The 18,474-nt window shown below is 43.1% G+C and overlaps 2 protein-coding genes across 2 annotated transcripts in view; one reads left to right on the plus strand and one right to left on the minus strand.

The window, feature by feature from the left end:
• Positions 1-3,799: 3,799 nt before the first annotated feature.
• commd7 (COMM domain containing 7) lies at positions 3,800-8,989 on the minus strand. The gene is made up of 9 exons (XM_080469379.1): positions 8,836-8,989; positions 7,930-7,983; positions 7,602-7,704; positions 7,404-7,460; positions 7,229-7,266; positions 6,073-6,163; positions 5,329-5,378; positions 5,156-5,204; positions 3,800-4,035 (listed from the first exon to the last, which is right to left on the minus strand). The coding sequence occupies exons 1-9, from the start codon at positions 8,914-8,916 to the stop codon at positions 3,959-3,961; spliced, it is 600 nt and encodes a 199-aa protein (XP_080325505.1). The 5' UTR covers positions 8,917-8,989; the 3' UTR covers positions 3,800-3,958.
• A 1,659-nt stretch (positions 8,990-10,648) lies between these two features.
• dnmt3bb.1 (DNA (cytosine-5-)-methyltransferase 3 beta, duplicate b.1) overlaps positions 10,649-18,474 on the plus strand; it is a 44,426-nt gene continuing 36,600 nt past the window's right edge. Inside the window, exon 1 of the mRNA XM_080469377.1 lies at positions 10,649-10,928. Within this exon, the coding sequence (XP_080325503.1) occupies positions 10,921-10,928 (8 nt within the window). The 5' untranslated portion in view covers positions 10,649-10,920. The remainder of the gene's footprint in view (positions 10,929-18,474) is intronic.

The following is an 18,474-nucleotide window of genomic DNA, read 5'->3' on the forward strand; positions in this document are numbered from 1 at the left end:
CGCCCCCTTTACCTCCAAGGCCTCCTCACCCTCTACGACCACGCCCCCTTTACCTCCAAGGCCTCCTCACCCTCTACGACCACGCCACCTTTACCTCCAAGGCCTCCTCACCCTCTACGACCACGCCCCCTTTACCTCCAAGGCCTCCTCACCCTCCACGGCCACGCCCCCTCTACCTTCAGGGCCTCCTCACCCTTTATGACCACACCCCCTTTACCTCCAAGGCCTCCTCACCCTCCACGGCCACGCCCCCTCTACCTTCAGGGCCTCCTCACCCTCTATGACCACGCCCCCTTTACCTTCACGACCTCCTCACCCCCCCACAACTCTGCTCGCAGCCAAAAACTCCCCATGACCAACCACGACGGGCCTTCTGCTCAGCTGCCCCGAGGCCCTGGAACGCCCTCCCTGACCACCAGAGGGCACCGCAGCTTTGTCTGCACTCTACCGAGAGTAGCTCTAGTTTAAAAAAGCTTTTCCTGGAACGTCTTTTATGGTTTCTCTTTTGAACTCGTTTACCTGTAAACTTTTTTAACTTGTTTTACGTAGGAGTTTGAGATCGATCAAATATAAAGTTAATTTACAAATAAAATCAGTTGCATAATGTCACTGCTCAGTTGACTCCAGTGAACAGGAGTAAACGAAATAGTAACAAAGCTCTTCACCGGAGAGAACAGCCGACACACACACACACACACACACACACACACACACACACACACACACACACACACACACACACACACACACACACACACACACACACACACACACACACACACACACACACACACACAGGTCGCAGAACTTCATTGTTTCCTGCAGTTTCACCTCCTAACAGCAGATGGTGGTGTGAGTCAGGCTCCCCTCACCCACACAGGTATCCCACCCATTCACCCATTCATCCATTCATCCATTCATCCATTCATCCATCCTCATCAGGGTGAACTCACACCTCTAAATTGCCCAGAAGAACCTCGACAACTTAAAACTTCCTGAAACTACCTGCCAGATTTAGACGACATTTGATGGACTTTTAAGTCGTTTTGATCTCATGCAGATTATTGTAGATTAATCGTGACTGTCAAACAATCGTCCTTCACTTTCTCTGAGAAGACGCAGCGATCCGTCCGTCTCCCAGGAGAACCTTCCAGCTGAACCGGTGGCGCGGTTCCACCGGGTCATCACAGGTTACGGCCTGAAAACGAAACAAAGGACGTAAAACCTGCAGCGGGAGTCTGAAATGGTCGTTACTCTGCTGACCTTACCTGAATGTGACTTTAGTAAATCCTGAAAACTGACTGAAGTTGAGTTATTCTTCACGCCGTCACCTATTTATTGATTTATCTCTTATTTATTGTACAAGTTTAATTTTTGGTTCTCAAACGTTGCTTGATATCGTTTCATCTCTGGACTGAACAGGCTCGTCTCTGGTTCTGCTGCCAAAGAGTGTCAGTCCTGTTGGAGTCGCGCTGAATTATTTCTTCAGGAGGAAGGATGTACAGGCCACTTATGGCAGGAAGTGAGGTTTCCTGAGGCGGGGGTGGGGGGTGGGGGTGGGGGTGGGGGTGGGGGTGGGGGGTTACTCCTGTTTAAGATACATGTGTCACTGAAAGCTTTAACGTTAACTTGTTCCTGCAGCTCTGCAGCTCACAGAAGGAAGAACAAGCTGACTGAAGGACGACGGCGTCCACGTCATGACCCGGACTCGTCGCCTCCAGTCCGTCGTCACTGGACGATGCAGAGAAACACGTCAGGACTCGGAGTGGAAGGAACAGATGAGACCCCCCGTTTCCACGGCAACAGTTCAAGTGAAGACGTATTTTAGTTTCAGGAACGTTTTACAAAACAATGTCTGCTTTTTCGGAAAAATCAGGAACGCAGAAGACAATGTAGTTAGCATGCTGGGCCACTAGTTGGTGCCATTTTTCGGTTTTGTAAAAATTACGGCGACTGTCAAAATAAAAGCATCAAGTCCCGGGAGAATATGGACTGAGAGTCATGACACCATGGAGGAAACTTTGTTCTGATTGGCTCTACTGAGCATGTGCAGAACTACTAGTTACTACTAGTGTGTTGACCAGGACCAGGACCAGGACCAGGACCAGGACCAGGACGAGCACCAGGACCAGAACTCTTCTGTGGCGTCCATGTAGTGCAGCATTATGTAATAACGGTGCAAAATGTAATAATGTAATACATTTTCAACTCGTTATGTAATAACGCCACATTTGATAATAACTAGTTACATATTGCAACAGTTATTACAGAATCCAGGTGTGTAGAGTCGCATTATGTAATAATGTAATAAATGTTGTTGTTTTTATGCATTGTATCATATATAATTACAAAACATAATGCAGGAAGCATCTGTTTGTCTTTCAGTGCACTCATCATGTTTTTATCAGTAAGAATTCATTAGTGTAACTTTTGTTTGTAACTTGTGAAAAACATTCTGTTATAATGATTACAGTAACTTCTGATTTAGGTTTGAGCAATAAAACATCCTACTAGTTTTGTTTTAGTTTTTTTAATAAATCCTAATTAAACTGGAATGATTAATGTTATTCTGATGGTGTGACGTCGTCTCTCATTAATTTTGATGATTTATTACATAATGAACCAAATTATTACATTTTCTTTTAAAAAAAAAAAAAGGATTTTGCAAAATGCAACAACGTTTATTAAAAAATGCAGCAGATTATTACAAAAGTGACGTTATTACATTTTGAGTTGAAAATGTATTACGTTATTACATAATGCACCGTTATTACGTTATTACGATAACGATGGCGCCGCGTGAGGAGTTCTGCTCGCAGCTCGGCGGGATCGCGGCGCCTCTGGGTAAATGATGTCACATTAGCAGTGAAGCTCCTAGAATCATAAAGTGTCGGTATATTTTCCAGCTCTGGGAATAATTCATACTTTCTACAGTTACTCCAAACAAACAGAGGCCTCGCTATCAGAGTGGCACTTCTCAGGAACGGTAATAAAATACCTTATACTTTATACCTTATACCAACGACTCCCCTGGTGTCTTAGAACCGCCGTTAAAACCTCCGTGCTGGCGCCCTCATGTTTCCCCTCTATCAGACTCGGAATCTCTTCGCACGCTGCAGATTGGACGTTTTTCTATTTCCTTCTGGGGTTTTATTTTTCTGGAATAAATATGGTTATAATCAGTGTTTTGTTCGATACAAAGACTACAGATATAAATAACTTGTTTAAAAAGTACTTGAGTGACTGCATGTGAAGAGCAGTTAAATAGTTAAACAGTGGCCTTACTTCCCATTACCAGTCAGGTTGTGTGGCTAAACTGACGAGTCGACGATCATAGAGTCAGAAGACAGAGAATAAAAACCCACCGGGCAAAAATAGAGTCTAATTAAATCAAACTCATTGAAGGATAATAACAGAAAGGAAACGAGGAACGACGAGGGTCAGTACCTCCAGGAGACGGAGCGTCGATTCTCTCTCTCTCACACACACACACACACACACACACACACACACACACACACACACACACACACACACACACACACACACACACACACACACACACACACACACACACACAGACAGACAGACAGACAGACAGACAGACAGACAGACAGACAGACAGACAGACACACACACACACAGAGACAGAGACACGCACGCACGCACGCATGCACGCACGCACGCACACGCACACACACACACACACACACACACACACACACTCTACTCCAACAGATGCATCATTTCATACATTCAGTTTTTTTTAACCTTTAAAAACACAAAACAAAGAAGAGAAGCATCGTGCAGTTTTCTCTTTATTGGTACAATAAACACACACACACACACACACACACACACACACACACACACACACACACACACACACACACACACACACACACACACACACACACACACACACACACACACACACACACCACACACACACACACACTCAGCTGAAACACTCCATGCTGGCCTTGGCTCGCTCCATCTCATGCAGGAAGTTGTAAAACTGAGGCAGCGTCAGCTCTGAGAGGAAAAACAAAACAGAGCAAAGTGAAGAAGTTAGTTTCTCGTTCAGACGCGTGAAGAAGACATGAAGACTCGTAAAGGTAAATCACACTTAACACACGACCTGAGATCTTTAGGACTCGACCGAGCTTCACAACACAACTGCACTTTTTAAAAAGTCACGGCAAACTGAAAACGATTCAAAGTCTTAGAACTCTTTGTTTTACAATTATGAGACACTGTCGTAGAAACTGGGCTTTGGGCTGTCCGAGCTAAACTCTAGAATGCTCTATAATCTGGATGTTAGAGGAGGAAGATGCTCTATAATCTGATGTTAGAGGAGGAAGATACTCTATAATTTGATGTTAGAGGAGGGAGATTCTCTATAATCTGATGTTAGAGGAGGAGGATGCTCTATAATCTGGAGTTGACCGCGGACGATGCTCTATAATCTGGTGTTAGAGGAGGAAGATGCTCTATAATCTGGATGTTAGAGGAAGATACTCTATAATCTCTATGTTAGAGTAGGAAGATGCTCTATAATCTGGATGTTAGAGGAGGAAGATGCTCTATATACTGAACCTCTAATCCAAACCTGAACTCTTCAAAATAAACCCGACTCTTTAAATGAACTTCATTGTCTTTTAAACAAACAAACAAACAAACAAACAAACAAACAAACTCCTAAACAGAAACTGTTTAAAGATTTCAGTGAAACCCTCCTGGAGGGAAGTCAGGACTTTAAAAGAGCTTTTCTAACAAACACACAGACGTTTTGAAAGTTCCATGCATGGAAATCAGCATTAACATCATTTAAATCAACTCAATAAGCAAAATCCTGGAGACCAAAACTTTTAAAAAGTCTTTTGTTGGATCATTTCTTCACTTTGAGCAGAGCAGCTTTAATGTCCTGGGAGGTTCAGGCTTCGGCTCTATGACCGAACAAACCAGAGTCGTCAGCAAAGAAATGCTCTTCTTTCATTGGCTCAGAGGATTTGGGATTTTTCTTTATAACCCCAGAAACTCTGCTGCTCATCCCACATACGCTCACAAACAAACAAACAAACAAACAAACAAACAAACAAACAAACAAACAAACAAACAAAGCAGCAGGAGGTAATGAGGTGAACTCGCTCACCCATGTAAACGTTTTCTGTGGAGTTTCCTTTTCGGACGACCAGCTTCAACTGCATGGAGGACAGAGTGTGTGTTCAGGAGGCGGGAAGTGTGTGTGTGTGTGTGTGTGTGTGTGTGTGTGTGTGTGTGTGTGTGTGTGTGTGTGTGTGTGTGTGTGTGTGTGTGTCCACAGACCTGCAGAAAGATGTTTCCCACCTTCTGGATCTCGCTGGTTCCCACCGTCACTGTAAGTTCAGAAAACATCTAAATTCACTTAATTATTACAAAAATCTCTGAAACGGGATTATACATGAGTGATTGTTGGTATATAATTATATATATGCTTTGGGTTTGATCAGGCATATTGGGAAGGGGAGCACTGTCTGAATGAAGGCAAACTGGAAATAGTGTGGTCGTGTGTGTGTGTGTGTGTGTGTGTGTGTGTGTGTGTGTGTGTGTGTGTGTGTGTGTGTGTGTGTGTGGTAATAATGTATATGTGTGTATATTCTATCTGTCCTGTTTTCTGGTCATTGTCACCATAGTAACTAGTTGTTCTGCACATGCTCAGTAGAGCCAATCAGAACAATGTTTCCTCCATGGTGTCACGACTCTCAGTCCATATTCTCCTGGTACTTTTATTTTGACAGTCACTGTAATAACAACCCATCTTGGTGGTTCTCTCCACTGGAATGTTCTCGCTGTGTCCATGTTTAGAGCTCATTGTTCTCTGCTGCATGCTGCGTGTGTGTGTGTGTGTGTGTGTGTGTGTGTGTGTGTGTGTGTGTGTGCGTTCAGTAGTAAAACTAACGACAGCACCCACGAGTGGCCCAACATGCGAACTACATCATTTTCAGTGTTTCTGCTGTTTCCGTGGAAACAGACATTACTTTCAAACACGAGGAGTGAAGCTGTGATCATGTGACCTCTGACCCGTCTCACCTCCGAACTTCCACTCCATGTCCACCAGCTGGTTGACCAGCAGCGTCTGTCCCACGGCCCGTCGCGACAGAGCAGCACAGTTTTCACCCCACTGGAAGAGGAAAGAAGAGAAAAGACGCCTTTTCATTCCACTGTTGAAGATCATCAGAACACATGTCCAGTTTAATTTATTTATTTAAGACACATATTTCATTGTCTAAAATTTCTGTTTCAATTTCATTTGTTTGTCTCTTCTGTTTTATTTTTTTTTTGCCAAATTGATTTTATGTTATATGTCAATAACACTTATTAATTGACTTATACAAAAACTATCCACTGATTTTTTTTTCACTTTATGGCTTCCATGTATTTTTAGAGTTGATGTTCTAGCTTACAAATTTTATTCATTGTAATTAGAATAACTTTATTAATTACAGAGGTAAATTCTTTAAATTCTTATTAATATATTTAACTATAATCATAATAGTGACGAAAATTATCATTATCACCAACAATAATTATTTTTATAATTCTTATTAGATTATATTATTATAATAAAAAAATAAAAAATAAATAAATAAATAAATATATAAAATATGCTCATCATCTGAAAATAAAATAAAACAAAAAAACATTATATTATTATTATTATTATTACTGTGGTTGTTGTTATTGGTCATAATAATAATTTTATTTACTATTATTTTGTAATTAGTTATATTAATAATAATTTTACGAATTTCTCACTACAATTACTAGGTATTCCAATTCCAATGAATTTTATATATATATATATATATAAAAATGTCATAATAATAATCTAATAAAAATAGGCCAATTAATATTGACATGTAACATCAGCATTATATATATATATTAAAAAATATCTCTATATATTTATAAATTCTGATTATGTGCAGAAGAACTATTTACTATGGCCGTGGTGAGCATCCACATTAGCAGCATTTCCCCCGTTACCATGGAGACGGAGAGTTTTCACAAAGTCGTGTTTTCAGCGTTGTCATGTAAACCCACACACAGAACACAACTAAAGTTTTGTGTGAACGGCAGCAGGAGTGTCAAACATGCGTCTGGCGGGCCAGAAGCGGCCGGCCGCAGACCTGGACCCGGACTCGGGGTGACCTTCTCTGCTGTGAGAGACCCTGCCTGTCCTCACCTGCTGGGAGAAGTGAGCGGCTTTGTCCTGGTTCAGTCCTGAATGGAGACAAGAGGCAGAATGTTTGGTTTTAACCTCCAGCTGGAGCCGCGCTGGAGCCGCGCTGGAGCCGCGCTGGAGCCGCGCTGGAGCCGCGCTGGAGCCGCGATGGTGACGACGGTCTGCCGGGACTCACCTAAGGTCAGGAGGTCGTCTCTCATCTGCTCGGCTGTCAGGTTCTTCTTCAGCGCGCCTGACGAGGAACCAGCAGGACACATGCGGATTGAACCAGATACTCTGGTGTGTGTGTGGGTGTGTGTGTGTGTGTGTGTGTGTGTGTGTGTGTGTGTGTGTGTGTGTGTGTGTGTGTGTGTGTTTGGATTGATGTATTCACCCTGCGGCACGAGGAGGACGCTCTTCATCAGGTTCTTCAGGGGTGCGGCACTCATCCCATGTTCAGCTGCAAACTCAGAGAGCTGCTGCATGAAGCGCTCCGCCTGCGCACGCACACACACACACACACACACACACACACACACACACACACACACACACACACACACACACACACACATGAACAAACACGGTTTCACTTTGGCTCAGATATCAAAGGTGTGTGTGTGTGTGTGTGTGTGTGTGTGTGTGTGTGTGTGTGTGTGTGTGTGTGTGTGTGTGTGTGTGTATGTGTGTGTGTGTGTGTGTGTGTGTGTGTGCGCATTCACCTCTTTGGGTTCCAGCAGAAACTGGAACAGAATTTCAATCAGACGGTGAAATTGCTGCAAAAAAAGAAAGATTGTTGTTTTTTCTCTTAAAAAAAAAAAATAAAAATCTTTTCAATAAACAACAGCTGATTTATTTTGTTTCACATCAAGAAAATACTCTATTACTCTACAGCTTTATTAAAGGACTTCAGGTTAAAAAAAAGTGTTTTTGTTTGTTTTTATATGAATAGTCAAAAGATTTAAGGGAAATCTGTGGATAAATTGTCAAATATGAGACGCTGGTGTCATAAAAAGCAGCAGGATAGTTATTTAGGCATAAAGTAAATTAAATCAGGACAAACTGAGTATTTGCGTGGAAGTATCTCAATAACTGAGTTACAGGGAGTACAAGTACTTTGTATAGAAATACTGCCATATATCTTCAGTTGTACTCATTACTGGTCTGTATAAACTGTCGGAGGAGCGGAAATAGATTTGTCTTTGAAAAAGCCGTTCGGGTACTAAAGGCAGTACTTTACTCTGTTATTGGTAGTAACTCGTTACTTCCAGTCTCGTGACGGGTCTCCTCTGTGTGAGCTGAAACAGATCCTCACGTGATCTCACAAGCACCAAAAACACTCATTCAAGTAGAGTGTTTAGTTACTTGTTACTTTCATTCTCGTTACTTCTACTCGTTACTGGTCACTGTGTGCGCTGCAAGAGGAACTAAAATAGATCTCCCATCTCTCATTTTTCAAAAGAAAAGCACAAGTGCCAAAGCCAGTACTTCTTTACAGTATAGGTAACTCGTTACTCGTTACTCCCCTGTCTGAGCTGTCATTGTAACGTTTCACCGCCTCAATGAATAAACACCTTTTCTGAGCCGAATTGAGCGTGAAACGGGTCGGAAGGTGCCGCAGACCTTACCTGCTCGTTCAGTTTGTTCAGGTTGTTGAAGTCTGAGCTGATGGAATCCGGTAAAGCGTCTTTATTGAAGTAAAGTTTCATTTTGTTCCTATTTTTATTTTTGAAAAAGCCAAAGAGAGAACGCAGCGGCTCACTTCCGGGTTCTCCACCGCGCATGCGTAGTGACGTTTATCCTGCAGAAATAATTAAAATAACATTAGAAAACAGGATTTAAAAGATGAATTAGTTTGTTTGAGTGACTTGAACTTTAATAAAGTGTGGCTGTGTGTATGTGGGATCAGATATGATCCACAAAATGAAGAAAAATGAGCAGAGCTCCATGAAAACACTGCTGGGTGACAGGGGCGGAGCAGGACCCTGCGGGGGCCGGGGCACAAAGAGGAACCTCAGTCACCAGAGACACCCTGACATTTATACGTTTATAGGAGGAAGGCACACAATTCTCACTAGACCAGGAACAGAAAACTAGCAAGTATCCAACTTGCTATTGGAAAACCCAGATATATATTTTCTTTCATCAAGTCGACTACAAGAAGATTGGAAGTTCTGTTTTCTGGTCTGCGCCGCTTTATTCCTGCTCCACCTGCACTGTAATGATAACAACCGGACACTGGGACATTGAATAATTGTCATTATAGTAACGTTTTGCTGAATCAAAAAATCGGAATTGTTGTTGTTGGGTTTTTTCTGGGGGGGGGGGGGGGTTGTTTTTGATTGTTAACTCCACTTGTCACACATGTTGGATTAAGTGTGGTATGCGTGTATGTATATAATTTAATATGTCTAGACAGGTGAGTGTGTACTTTGACATAGATTTTTAATTTGTATACATTATTTTATATTGATTCATTGTTTATAAAGTGTATATGTATATGTTAGTAGGGATATATATCTATATATCTATATCTATCTATCTATCTATCTATCTATCTATCTATCTATCTATCTATAGATAGATAGATAGATAGATAGATAGATAGATAGATAGATATACATCTCTCTCTCTCTCTTGTTGTTGTGTTTTAGGGTTTTATATAGGTTTTATATGGGTTTTATATATATATATATATCTATATCTATCTATATATAGATATAGATATAGATATATATATATATATATATAGAGAGAGAGAGAGAGAGAGAGAGAGAGATAGAGATAGAGATAGAGATAGAGATAGAGATAGAGATAGATATATATATATATATATATATAGAGAGAGAGAGAGAGAGAGAGAGAGAGAGAGAGAGAGAGAGAGAGAGAGAGAGAGAGAGAGAGAGTCTGGAAACATGTCTGCAATATGTTTAATATAATAATTATTTCAATTATTTTTATTGTGATTTATTTTATTTTACAAAAAAATGAAATTACATTTATTTACATTTAATTTGATTAATTTAATAAGTCAAGATTAAATTTAATTTAATTTAATTTAATCTAATTTAATTAAATTAAATTTTAAAACAAGCCTTATATAGATATTGAGTCCCACTCCCTGGCTATGTATTTGTGTATTTATTTATCTTTTAATTTGCTTTGATTTGTTTTATTTTTCTTTGTTTCCACATTTGTCATTTCATTTGTCAATTTATTTGTTTTATTTGTCTTTTTCGAATCTTTGCAGAAAAAAGAAAAAGGTTTGAGTCTCACCTGGAAAAGACTTTGTGAACTTGGAGCGACCAATCAGGAGCCGCCTGTCTGCGCACGTGGGCTGGACGTGGAGCGACCCACGCGGAGGTTCACCTTGTGTTCAGTGGGGCACGCGCTGAGAGAAAGAGAGAGAGAGCGAGAGAGAGAGACAGAGAGAGAGAGTGTGAGAGAGAGAGAGAGAGAGAGAGAGAGAGAGTGAATGGATGTGCCGCAGCACGCTCTTTTCTCTCCTTCACTCGCTGAACGCCTCCGGACTCCACAGGATTCAACTCTCCGGATTTACTTCCACATTCATTGCACGTTTGTTACACTTTGAAAGCTTCTTTTATTTTTTTTTTTACTCCAGAAAACACTTTTTTTCCCAGAATTTTTTCCTCAGAGGAAAAACTCCGCCTCGTTCACACTTTTCCTGCCGCGGATGAGTTCGAGAATCTCGGATGGTTATGTAAGTATTCCAGTGGAGAAAAGTCTCTTCTGTTCGCATCGTGTCACTCTTTAACCCTCTAACCTTTATTTGCACACGTCGAGGCTCATCTTCCGCTCCACTGCGCCGTGTTTTTGCACTCGTGCACTTGTGGAAGTGTGCAGGTCTGCCCGTCCATGTGCGCTCCGTGGAGCCGAGCTGCGGACAGATGTTGGTCAACCTGGTTCGGGCAACAAGTCGCCCATTCTCAGCAGCGCGATCTGCACTTCGGACCGTGATTCAAGCCGGTGAAACGGAACTTGAAACGGCCACACTGCGTTCTAAATCACTCGTGTCCGAGCACGGTGGTTCGCAGCAGGTTTTACGCGCTGGTGCGTAAAATCTGTAACTTAAAAGTTTAATAAATGACTTTCCTGCAGCTTCTCTGCAGAATTCAGCAGAAACGTTCGAGTTGCACGATGGAATTCACTTTTTTTTTCTCATTTGCTTTCACTTTTCACACGTGTCTCAGGTCATCCTGTGTATTAACTTTCTATTTTTTCTAAAGTCGTAACCCCCCCCCACACACACACACACACACACCTCCTTTTCTTCTTCCTCCTCCTCCTCCTCCTCCCCGCCCTGTCCTTGGCTGATTTATTAGTCCTGGTGTTGTTAGACAGGCAGAAACAAACATGTCTGTAGTAGTAATTTTGCTGTCGCTGTAATGGAGATGCATGAAATTGTTTTGGTCAATAAACTATAATATAACAACAGCTGCAGGTTGTGGTCGTCCACAACAGCCAAAACCATGGGTGCTTCCTCATAGTCCCTCCTATCTCCTTTCCACTTCTCCTTAACCCCCTGGATGACGTCACGGGGTTAAGGAAAGGTGTTAGGAGACTTCTTAAAGGAGTTAAGGAAAGGAGTTAGGAGGCTTCCTAAAGGAGTTAAGGAAAGGAGTTAGGAGGCTTCTTAAAGGAGTTAAGGAAAGGAGTTAGGAGGCTTCCTAAAGGAGTTAAGGAAAGGAGTTAGGAGGCTTCCTAAAGGAGTTAAGGAAAGGTGTTAGGAGGCTTCTTAAAGGAGTTAAGGAAAGGAGTTAGGAGGCTTCCTAAAGGAGTTAAGGAAAGGAGTTAGGAGGCTTCTTAAAGGAGTTAAGGAAAGGAGTTAGGAGGCTTCCTAAAGGAGTTAAGGAAAGGAGTTTGGAGGCTTTCTAAAGGAGTTAAGGAAAGGAGTTAGGAGGCTTCCTAAAGGAGTTAAGGAAAGGTGTTAGGAGGCTTCCTGGAGGAGTTACGGAAAGGAGTTAGGAGGCTTCCTGAAGGAGTTAAGGAAAGGAGTTAGGAGGCTTCCTGAAGGAGTTAAGGAAAGGAGTTAGGAGGCTTCCTGAAGGAGTTAAGGAAAGGAGTTAGGAGGCTTCCTAAAGGAGTTAAGGAAAGGCGTTAGGAGGCTTCCTAAAGGAGTTACGGAAAGGCGTTAGGAGGCTTCCTGAAGGAGTTAAGGAAAGGAGTTAGGATGCTTCCTAAAGGAGTTAAGGAAAGGTGTTAGGAGGCTTCCTAAAGGAGTTAAGTAAAGGAGTTAGGAGGCTTCCTAAAGGAGTTAAGGAAAGGAGTTAGGATGCTTCCTAAAGGAGTTAAGGAAAGGTGTTAGGAGGCTTCCTAAAGGAGTTAAGAGGCTTCCTGAAGGAGTTAAGGAAAGGAGTTTGGAGGCTTCCTAAAGGAGTTAAGGAAAGGTGTTAGGAGGCTTCCTGGAGGAGTTACGGAAAGGTGTTAGGAGGCTTCCTAAAGGAGTTAAGGAAAGGAGTTAGGAGGCTTCCTGAAGGAGTTAAGGAAAGGCGTTAGGAGGCTTCATAAAGGAGTTAAGGAAAGGAGTTAGGAGGCTTCCTAAAGGAGTTAAGGAAAGGAGTTAGGAGGCTTCTTAAAGGAGTTAAGGAAAGGAGTTAGGTTAGGCGATCACGTTGTTATGACAGTCAGACCACACTTCCACTAGGTGGCGTAATAATAATCAGATGGTGAAGGTCAGTGACGTCTGCTGTGGTGAAAAAACTACAAATGTGATTTAAAAAGTAGTATAAAGGTGATTCCTCTCACTTTCCCCTGAGGCTCCATCCTCTGATATAACGTCAGATATCTCAAGGTTTGAATGTAAATCAAAGGAAAAGAGGAACTAAAGGGAAACGGGTGAATGTTTGTTTTTGTAATCAAATCACACACGTGCAGCGGACAACAATACACTCTATCATTAACGATTGTAAAAACGAATTGCTGTTAAACGGCATCGATTCCACGGCTGTTTCCTTCATCGAGCCTCCAGGAGGTGGAAATGATCAGAACTTTACAGCAAATAAATCTTAAATGGGGAAAAAAAAAATCAGTTTTCGAGACAATCTGTCGTAAAGACAAAACGTGAGTTTGGCATAGAAAACACAAGTCGTCTGCTTTCAGTAGCAGTGACTTGGTTGTAGTTTCTAGTTTGGGCCGCAGACTAAAATCCAGATTTATTAAAATCCTGGATGAAGCTGAACGGGGGATTTCCTGAGAACAACAATAACCTCCTCACATCGTGTGAAAACGAATGAAAATGTGGTTTTAAATAAGACTTACTACTTGGTGTGTGTACTGAATGAAGAGCATTCCACTTCTGCTTTACGGAGATTTTAAGATACTCCACGAGTTTCAAGAGATGCAGGAGTGTCGCTCTCTAGATCCGTCTAGGCTGAGCGTGTGCGACGTGGTGCATTCTGGGTAGCAAACAAAGCTCACCGCGTGAATCAGAAGAAGCAGATGCAGAAAGAAAAAGTCTGAATAATATCTCGCTGGCAGATGTGGAGTAATGAGACTAATTGATATCTGGTCTGAAGACTTTATATCGCGGTTGTTTGTGGCTACCCGTTAGCCACGAGCTAACTAGCCTAGCCACCACGTAGCAAAAGCGGCGAGACTTCCTCTTTCGTTCTGGACCAATCAATGAGCCGTGTTTCTTCCTCACTTCCTCTCTGGTGTTTGTCTGGGCGACAGCGCCCCCAAAGCAGCAGCTGGTGTAACTGCATGACGTTTTCCAGATGGTTTGATCCGGTTTCTAATGTGAACGTGAACGCTACCGAACCAAATGAACGGGTGAAAATCCCCCCCCCCCCCCCCCCCCCGGCTCCCAAGTGAACCGAATCCCGGACTATCCAATGTGAACCGCCCGTAAAACGGAGTAGAACATTGTTCTCTGGCCGAACAATCCAGAATGATGTTCATATGATAAGTTTGTATTTTATTCGTACAGCGTTAAAGACAACGCGGTCGATGAGAAAGTGAAAATGGAAAAACTCCCTTTTAAACGGGAAGAAACCTGCAGAACCAGACTCAGCGTTCCGGTTCCAATAACAACAAACAGTCATGCTTGACGTGAACGTCTGTGGGATTTGACGTGTCTGAAGGTTCCACCAGCAGCAGTGGAGGAACGGAGCTTCTGTTCACTTCGTGCTCCTTTCTGCCCCCCGGGTTCGACGTGCTGAAGTGATGATGTGAAACGTGTTGGTGTTCGACACAGACACACTAGAAATGATGGGATTCATCATACGGCTGCTGTCTGAAACCTGGCGTGGCGCCAGCACAGAGTCCATCATCACATCAAGTATTTAAAAAAAAAAACACGTAACAAAAGAACATGTTGTATGGAGCAAGGAGACTGGATTCTTCTGTGTGTGTGTGTGTGTGTGTGTGTGTGTGTGTGTGTGTGTGTGTGTGTGTGTGTGTGTGTGTGTGTGTGTGCGTGCGTGCGCGTGCATTGTTTTGAGCTTTTTCTGTTCCAGAAAAGTTTCACGTTTACACGGCAACATTTTGGAAACACTGAAAAAAATGTAGTTTTCATGTTGGGCCACTAGTTGGTGCTGTTGTTAGTTTTAGTACTGAAAGCACACACACACACACACACACACACACACACACACACACACACACACACACACACACACACACACACACACGCAGCAGAGAACAATGAGCTCTAAATAAAACTACCAAGTCAGATTGTTATTACGGTGACTGTCAAAATAAAAGTGCCAAGTCCAGGAGAATATGGACTGGGAGTCACGACACCCTGGAGGAAACATTGTTCTGATTAGCTCTACTGAGCATGTGCAGAACAATGTGACCAGGGGCAGCGTTTCCGCCGTCTACATAATAACGAGAGTCAAGAGTGATTTCAAAAAGTTCAACCTTCCGCAGAAAGTTGTTTTCAGAGGCTCCGAACTTCATTGTCGTGTAAAAACACGACGAAAGTTTCGTGTTTTCACTTGAAACTGTTTCTGTGTAAAATGGAGCCTCAGGCCCCGCCCACAACACACCGCTGTTTCATGTAACCACGGTACAGTTTTTGTGTTTTGTTTTGTTTTTTAAAATCCGTTCCAGAGTGGCGGAATTCCAAAATAGCCGCCTCGGCTTTGACGTGTGAATGGACGAGCTGGAAACGATGTCCTGGCCCAATAGAGTAGAACTTTATTTATAAAGCGCCTTTCACAGACGTGAGTCACATGGTGCTTTACAGCTCTACAAACCCAAAAAATACAAGACATAAGATCATCAAAAATACAGAAGCAAGAAAAACATATATAGGTATAGGAGAAAGCTAAATTGAGCACCTGACAGTGTAAAGTCACGGTCGGCTGCGTCGCCCGTGTTGGGGTCAGCGTGTGATCAGAATATGCAAATTACCCTAGTGGTAGGCTACCGGAAGGTTCTACCCTGTCAGAGGTAATTTACATATAAACGAATCGCCAAACAGAGGTAAATTGTTATTTACGGGTTGACAATTACTGATCACTAGCGGTAGGCCACCAAAGTAATGGATTACTGGAGTAATAGATTACTAAGGTAATGTACCAAGTGTAAGTTATGCAAAGCTATAAAGGTTGATTGGAGTAAATAGTCAGTTATCGGCCAACAGCTTTGAGCTAAAAAGGGTCGCCTGACGGGAGGAACCTCCACGGGGTCCAATCGCGAAGGCGGTCCACCAGTGGCACGACCGGTCAACAGGCGTGACGGGTCACTCCTTTGTTGACAACTGCGGGTCAGTGGCGTGACCTACCGAAGCGCCTGTGGACCCACAGGAGGCGACTCGCTGGAGTAACCGGGGAAAAGCTCAAGCTGCGAAGGCGTCACAAATGGCTATTGACCTATCAATGAACAACGGTACTTGATTACGAGTGATGATTAAATTACGGAGAGCAACCTATGATTCAAGTTATCAATGAAACAAACCTGCGATTTGTAAGTCAATAACTGAGGGGAGGCTGAATTACTTCGGTGGAGTGGACCACCGAAGGTGATCTGCAAGTAATTTAGAATGGATTGTTAATCAAACAAGTTTGGTTATTTATCTAATAACAATCGGGAGTAATCAAGGAGGAGTTGGAATTAATTAAGTAAAGTCGGGGTTTACTAATTAAATACAATGAGTTATTTGAATGAGCTAAACCATTGAAATTGAATTAAATGCAGTTAGGATTATTAATTGGATAAACTTGCGCTTTATGAATTAATAATACTGGATAATTGGATGCTGAGATGCACGAAAACCACTTAAAAATGATTAAAAGCACTCTTGAGTATTAATTGAATAAATTGACTAATTTATTAATTAATAAAGCATACAAATTATCTATCTGCAACAAAAATAAATGAACAATAGCTTAGAGACAATTCAAGTTGTGATTAGGTTAACTGGGTAACAGATCAATCAATAATAGTGCGGGTAATTAACCACAGAAAATGCGATGAAACACTTAAAATTATTTAAAAGCAATGCGGGTTATTCCCGTGGAAAACCTGCATTCATTCGCCAACGCCTCCTAGGTGTGTTAAATTACCCAAAGCGTTAAAATCATTGAAATTGATTTAAACCATTCAAACTATTAATCAATTGAATATTACCGTTACTTAATCAAAGTCGGGGCACCAGCTGAAGTTAGGGTCTTAAACGAAACATCAGTCTTAAAAAAGAAAGTTCAATTAAAATGTTTAAATTATTATTTCTGATTGAAATGATAATCGCAATTTAACTGAAGCAGGAAAGGAAGGCTGTAAATCCGAGCACTGACTGTTACAACCAGCAGTTGTCGCTGAAAAGCACACAAAAACCACCAAGAATCGTTCAATTCAACTATTAAGTGTTTATTAACAAACGTCTATTCCTAAATCATCAATCTATGAATCACATCTAATCAATAAACATCAAGCAAGATCTCATAAAACAACACAATACAAAACAAAGCCAGCTAATAAAGTGTGTGTGTGTGTGTGTGAGTGTGTGTGTGTGTGTGTGTGTGTGTGTTCGAGTGTGGGGGAGCGATGTGTGTGAGTGGGTGTGTGTGTGTTCGAGTGTGGGGAGCGATGTGTGTGTGTGTGTGTGCGGGTTTGTGGAGCGAAAGGGGCGTGACTTGGTGAGAGGGTAATGACCACGAACGTCCACCAGAGGGAGGTAGACGTCGGCGGTCCGGTGTAATCACCCGATCTGGCCACTAGGTGCGCGTCGGCGCGCGGGGCAGTTGTGATGACTTAATGCAACCACCAGATGGCGGTACGAGCGGTTGCAATTACCCACGCGACTACCAGAGGGCGCCAAACGGCTCGGCGACCCGGCGAGGAAATCGATGTGATTACCCACCCGGTCACCAGAGGCGCTCGGCGTGCTCTGCCTGGGATAGCGTGACGTCACTGAGCTCCGCACGGGCCGTAGCCGTCGGGAGCGCGCCGGATTCCTTGTGGCCGAGAAATCCGAGCCGCAGTGAACTACACACGGTCCCAGGGACGCACTGAAAGGAGGCGCTTGGAGGCAGCGGCGGCCGTACCGTGCGCTGGTTAGTGAACAGGGAAACAGAGGAGAAGAGGAGAGAGAGAGAGGAGAGAGGAGGGGGTGTCTGACTGTGTACACTGACGCGACCGCCTCAGCTTACACGTACAGAGTCCAAAAACGGCTGTTCAGGCAGATATGGACTCTGGGAGCAGAAGCGTGAGCTGAGGATGAGGAGGCTCGCGCGTGCGTGCGATGATTCGCGTGGATGGCCGTCCACGCGTAGACACAAAAGTACTCAGAAACAGGGATCGGCGTCCCAAAGTTACAAGTACCAACAATAAACACACAGCAATAATAATATCACGTTATTCTAATTCCTGCCCAGACTCTAAGCCTTACTTGGTTGGACGAGGGGGAAACGTGCTTCCGTGGCCAGGTGAAATCCGTCGATTTGTGGCCGCGGGCGGTTCTCTGGCGTCCCAGAAAATAGAGACCTGACGTGGACTACGGAGGGGAAACCCGTAGTGTGATCCGAGGGGCGATCAGCAGCTTCTTGCGATGAGGGGGGGAGTGAAGAAGCGATGCTCAGGTCGGTCTGCAGACGAGCGTGCGGTTGCAGCGCGCGCTCGGGGTCCGGATGATGCAAACAAAAAAAAGGGAAGAAAAAAAGAAGGGGAAACCAAAAATAAAGGGAATTCCCGCTTTTCTTGAGCTCGTCCAGCGAGGTGAAGAAAATTCAGGCCCGGTCCAGGTGCGTTAACACGAGGCGCTTTGTCTCCTTACGAAAAGGTGCGTCTGGGTTGACGCG

Source organism: Lipophrys pholis (genome assembly GCF_963383615.2).
Source record: "Lipophrys pholis genome assembly, chromosome: 8".
NCBI lineage: Eukaryota > Metazoa > Chordata > Actinopteri > Blenniiformes > Blenniidae > Lipophrys > Lipophrys pholis.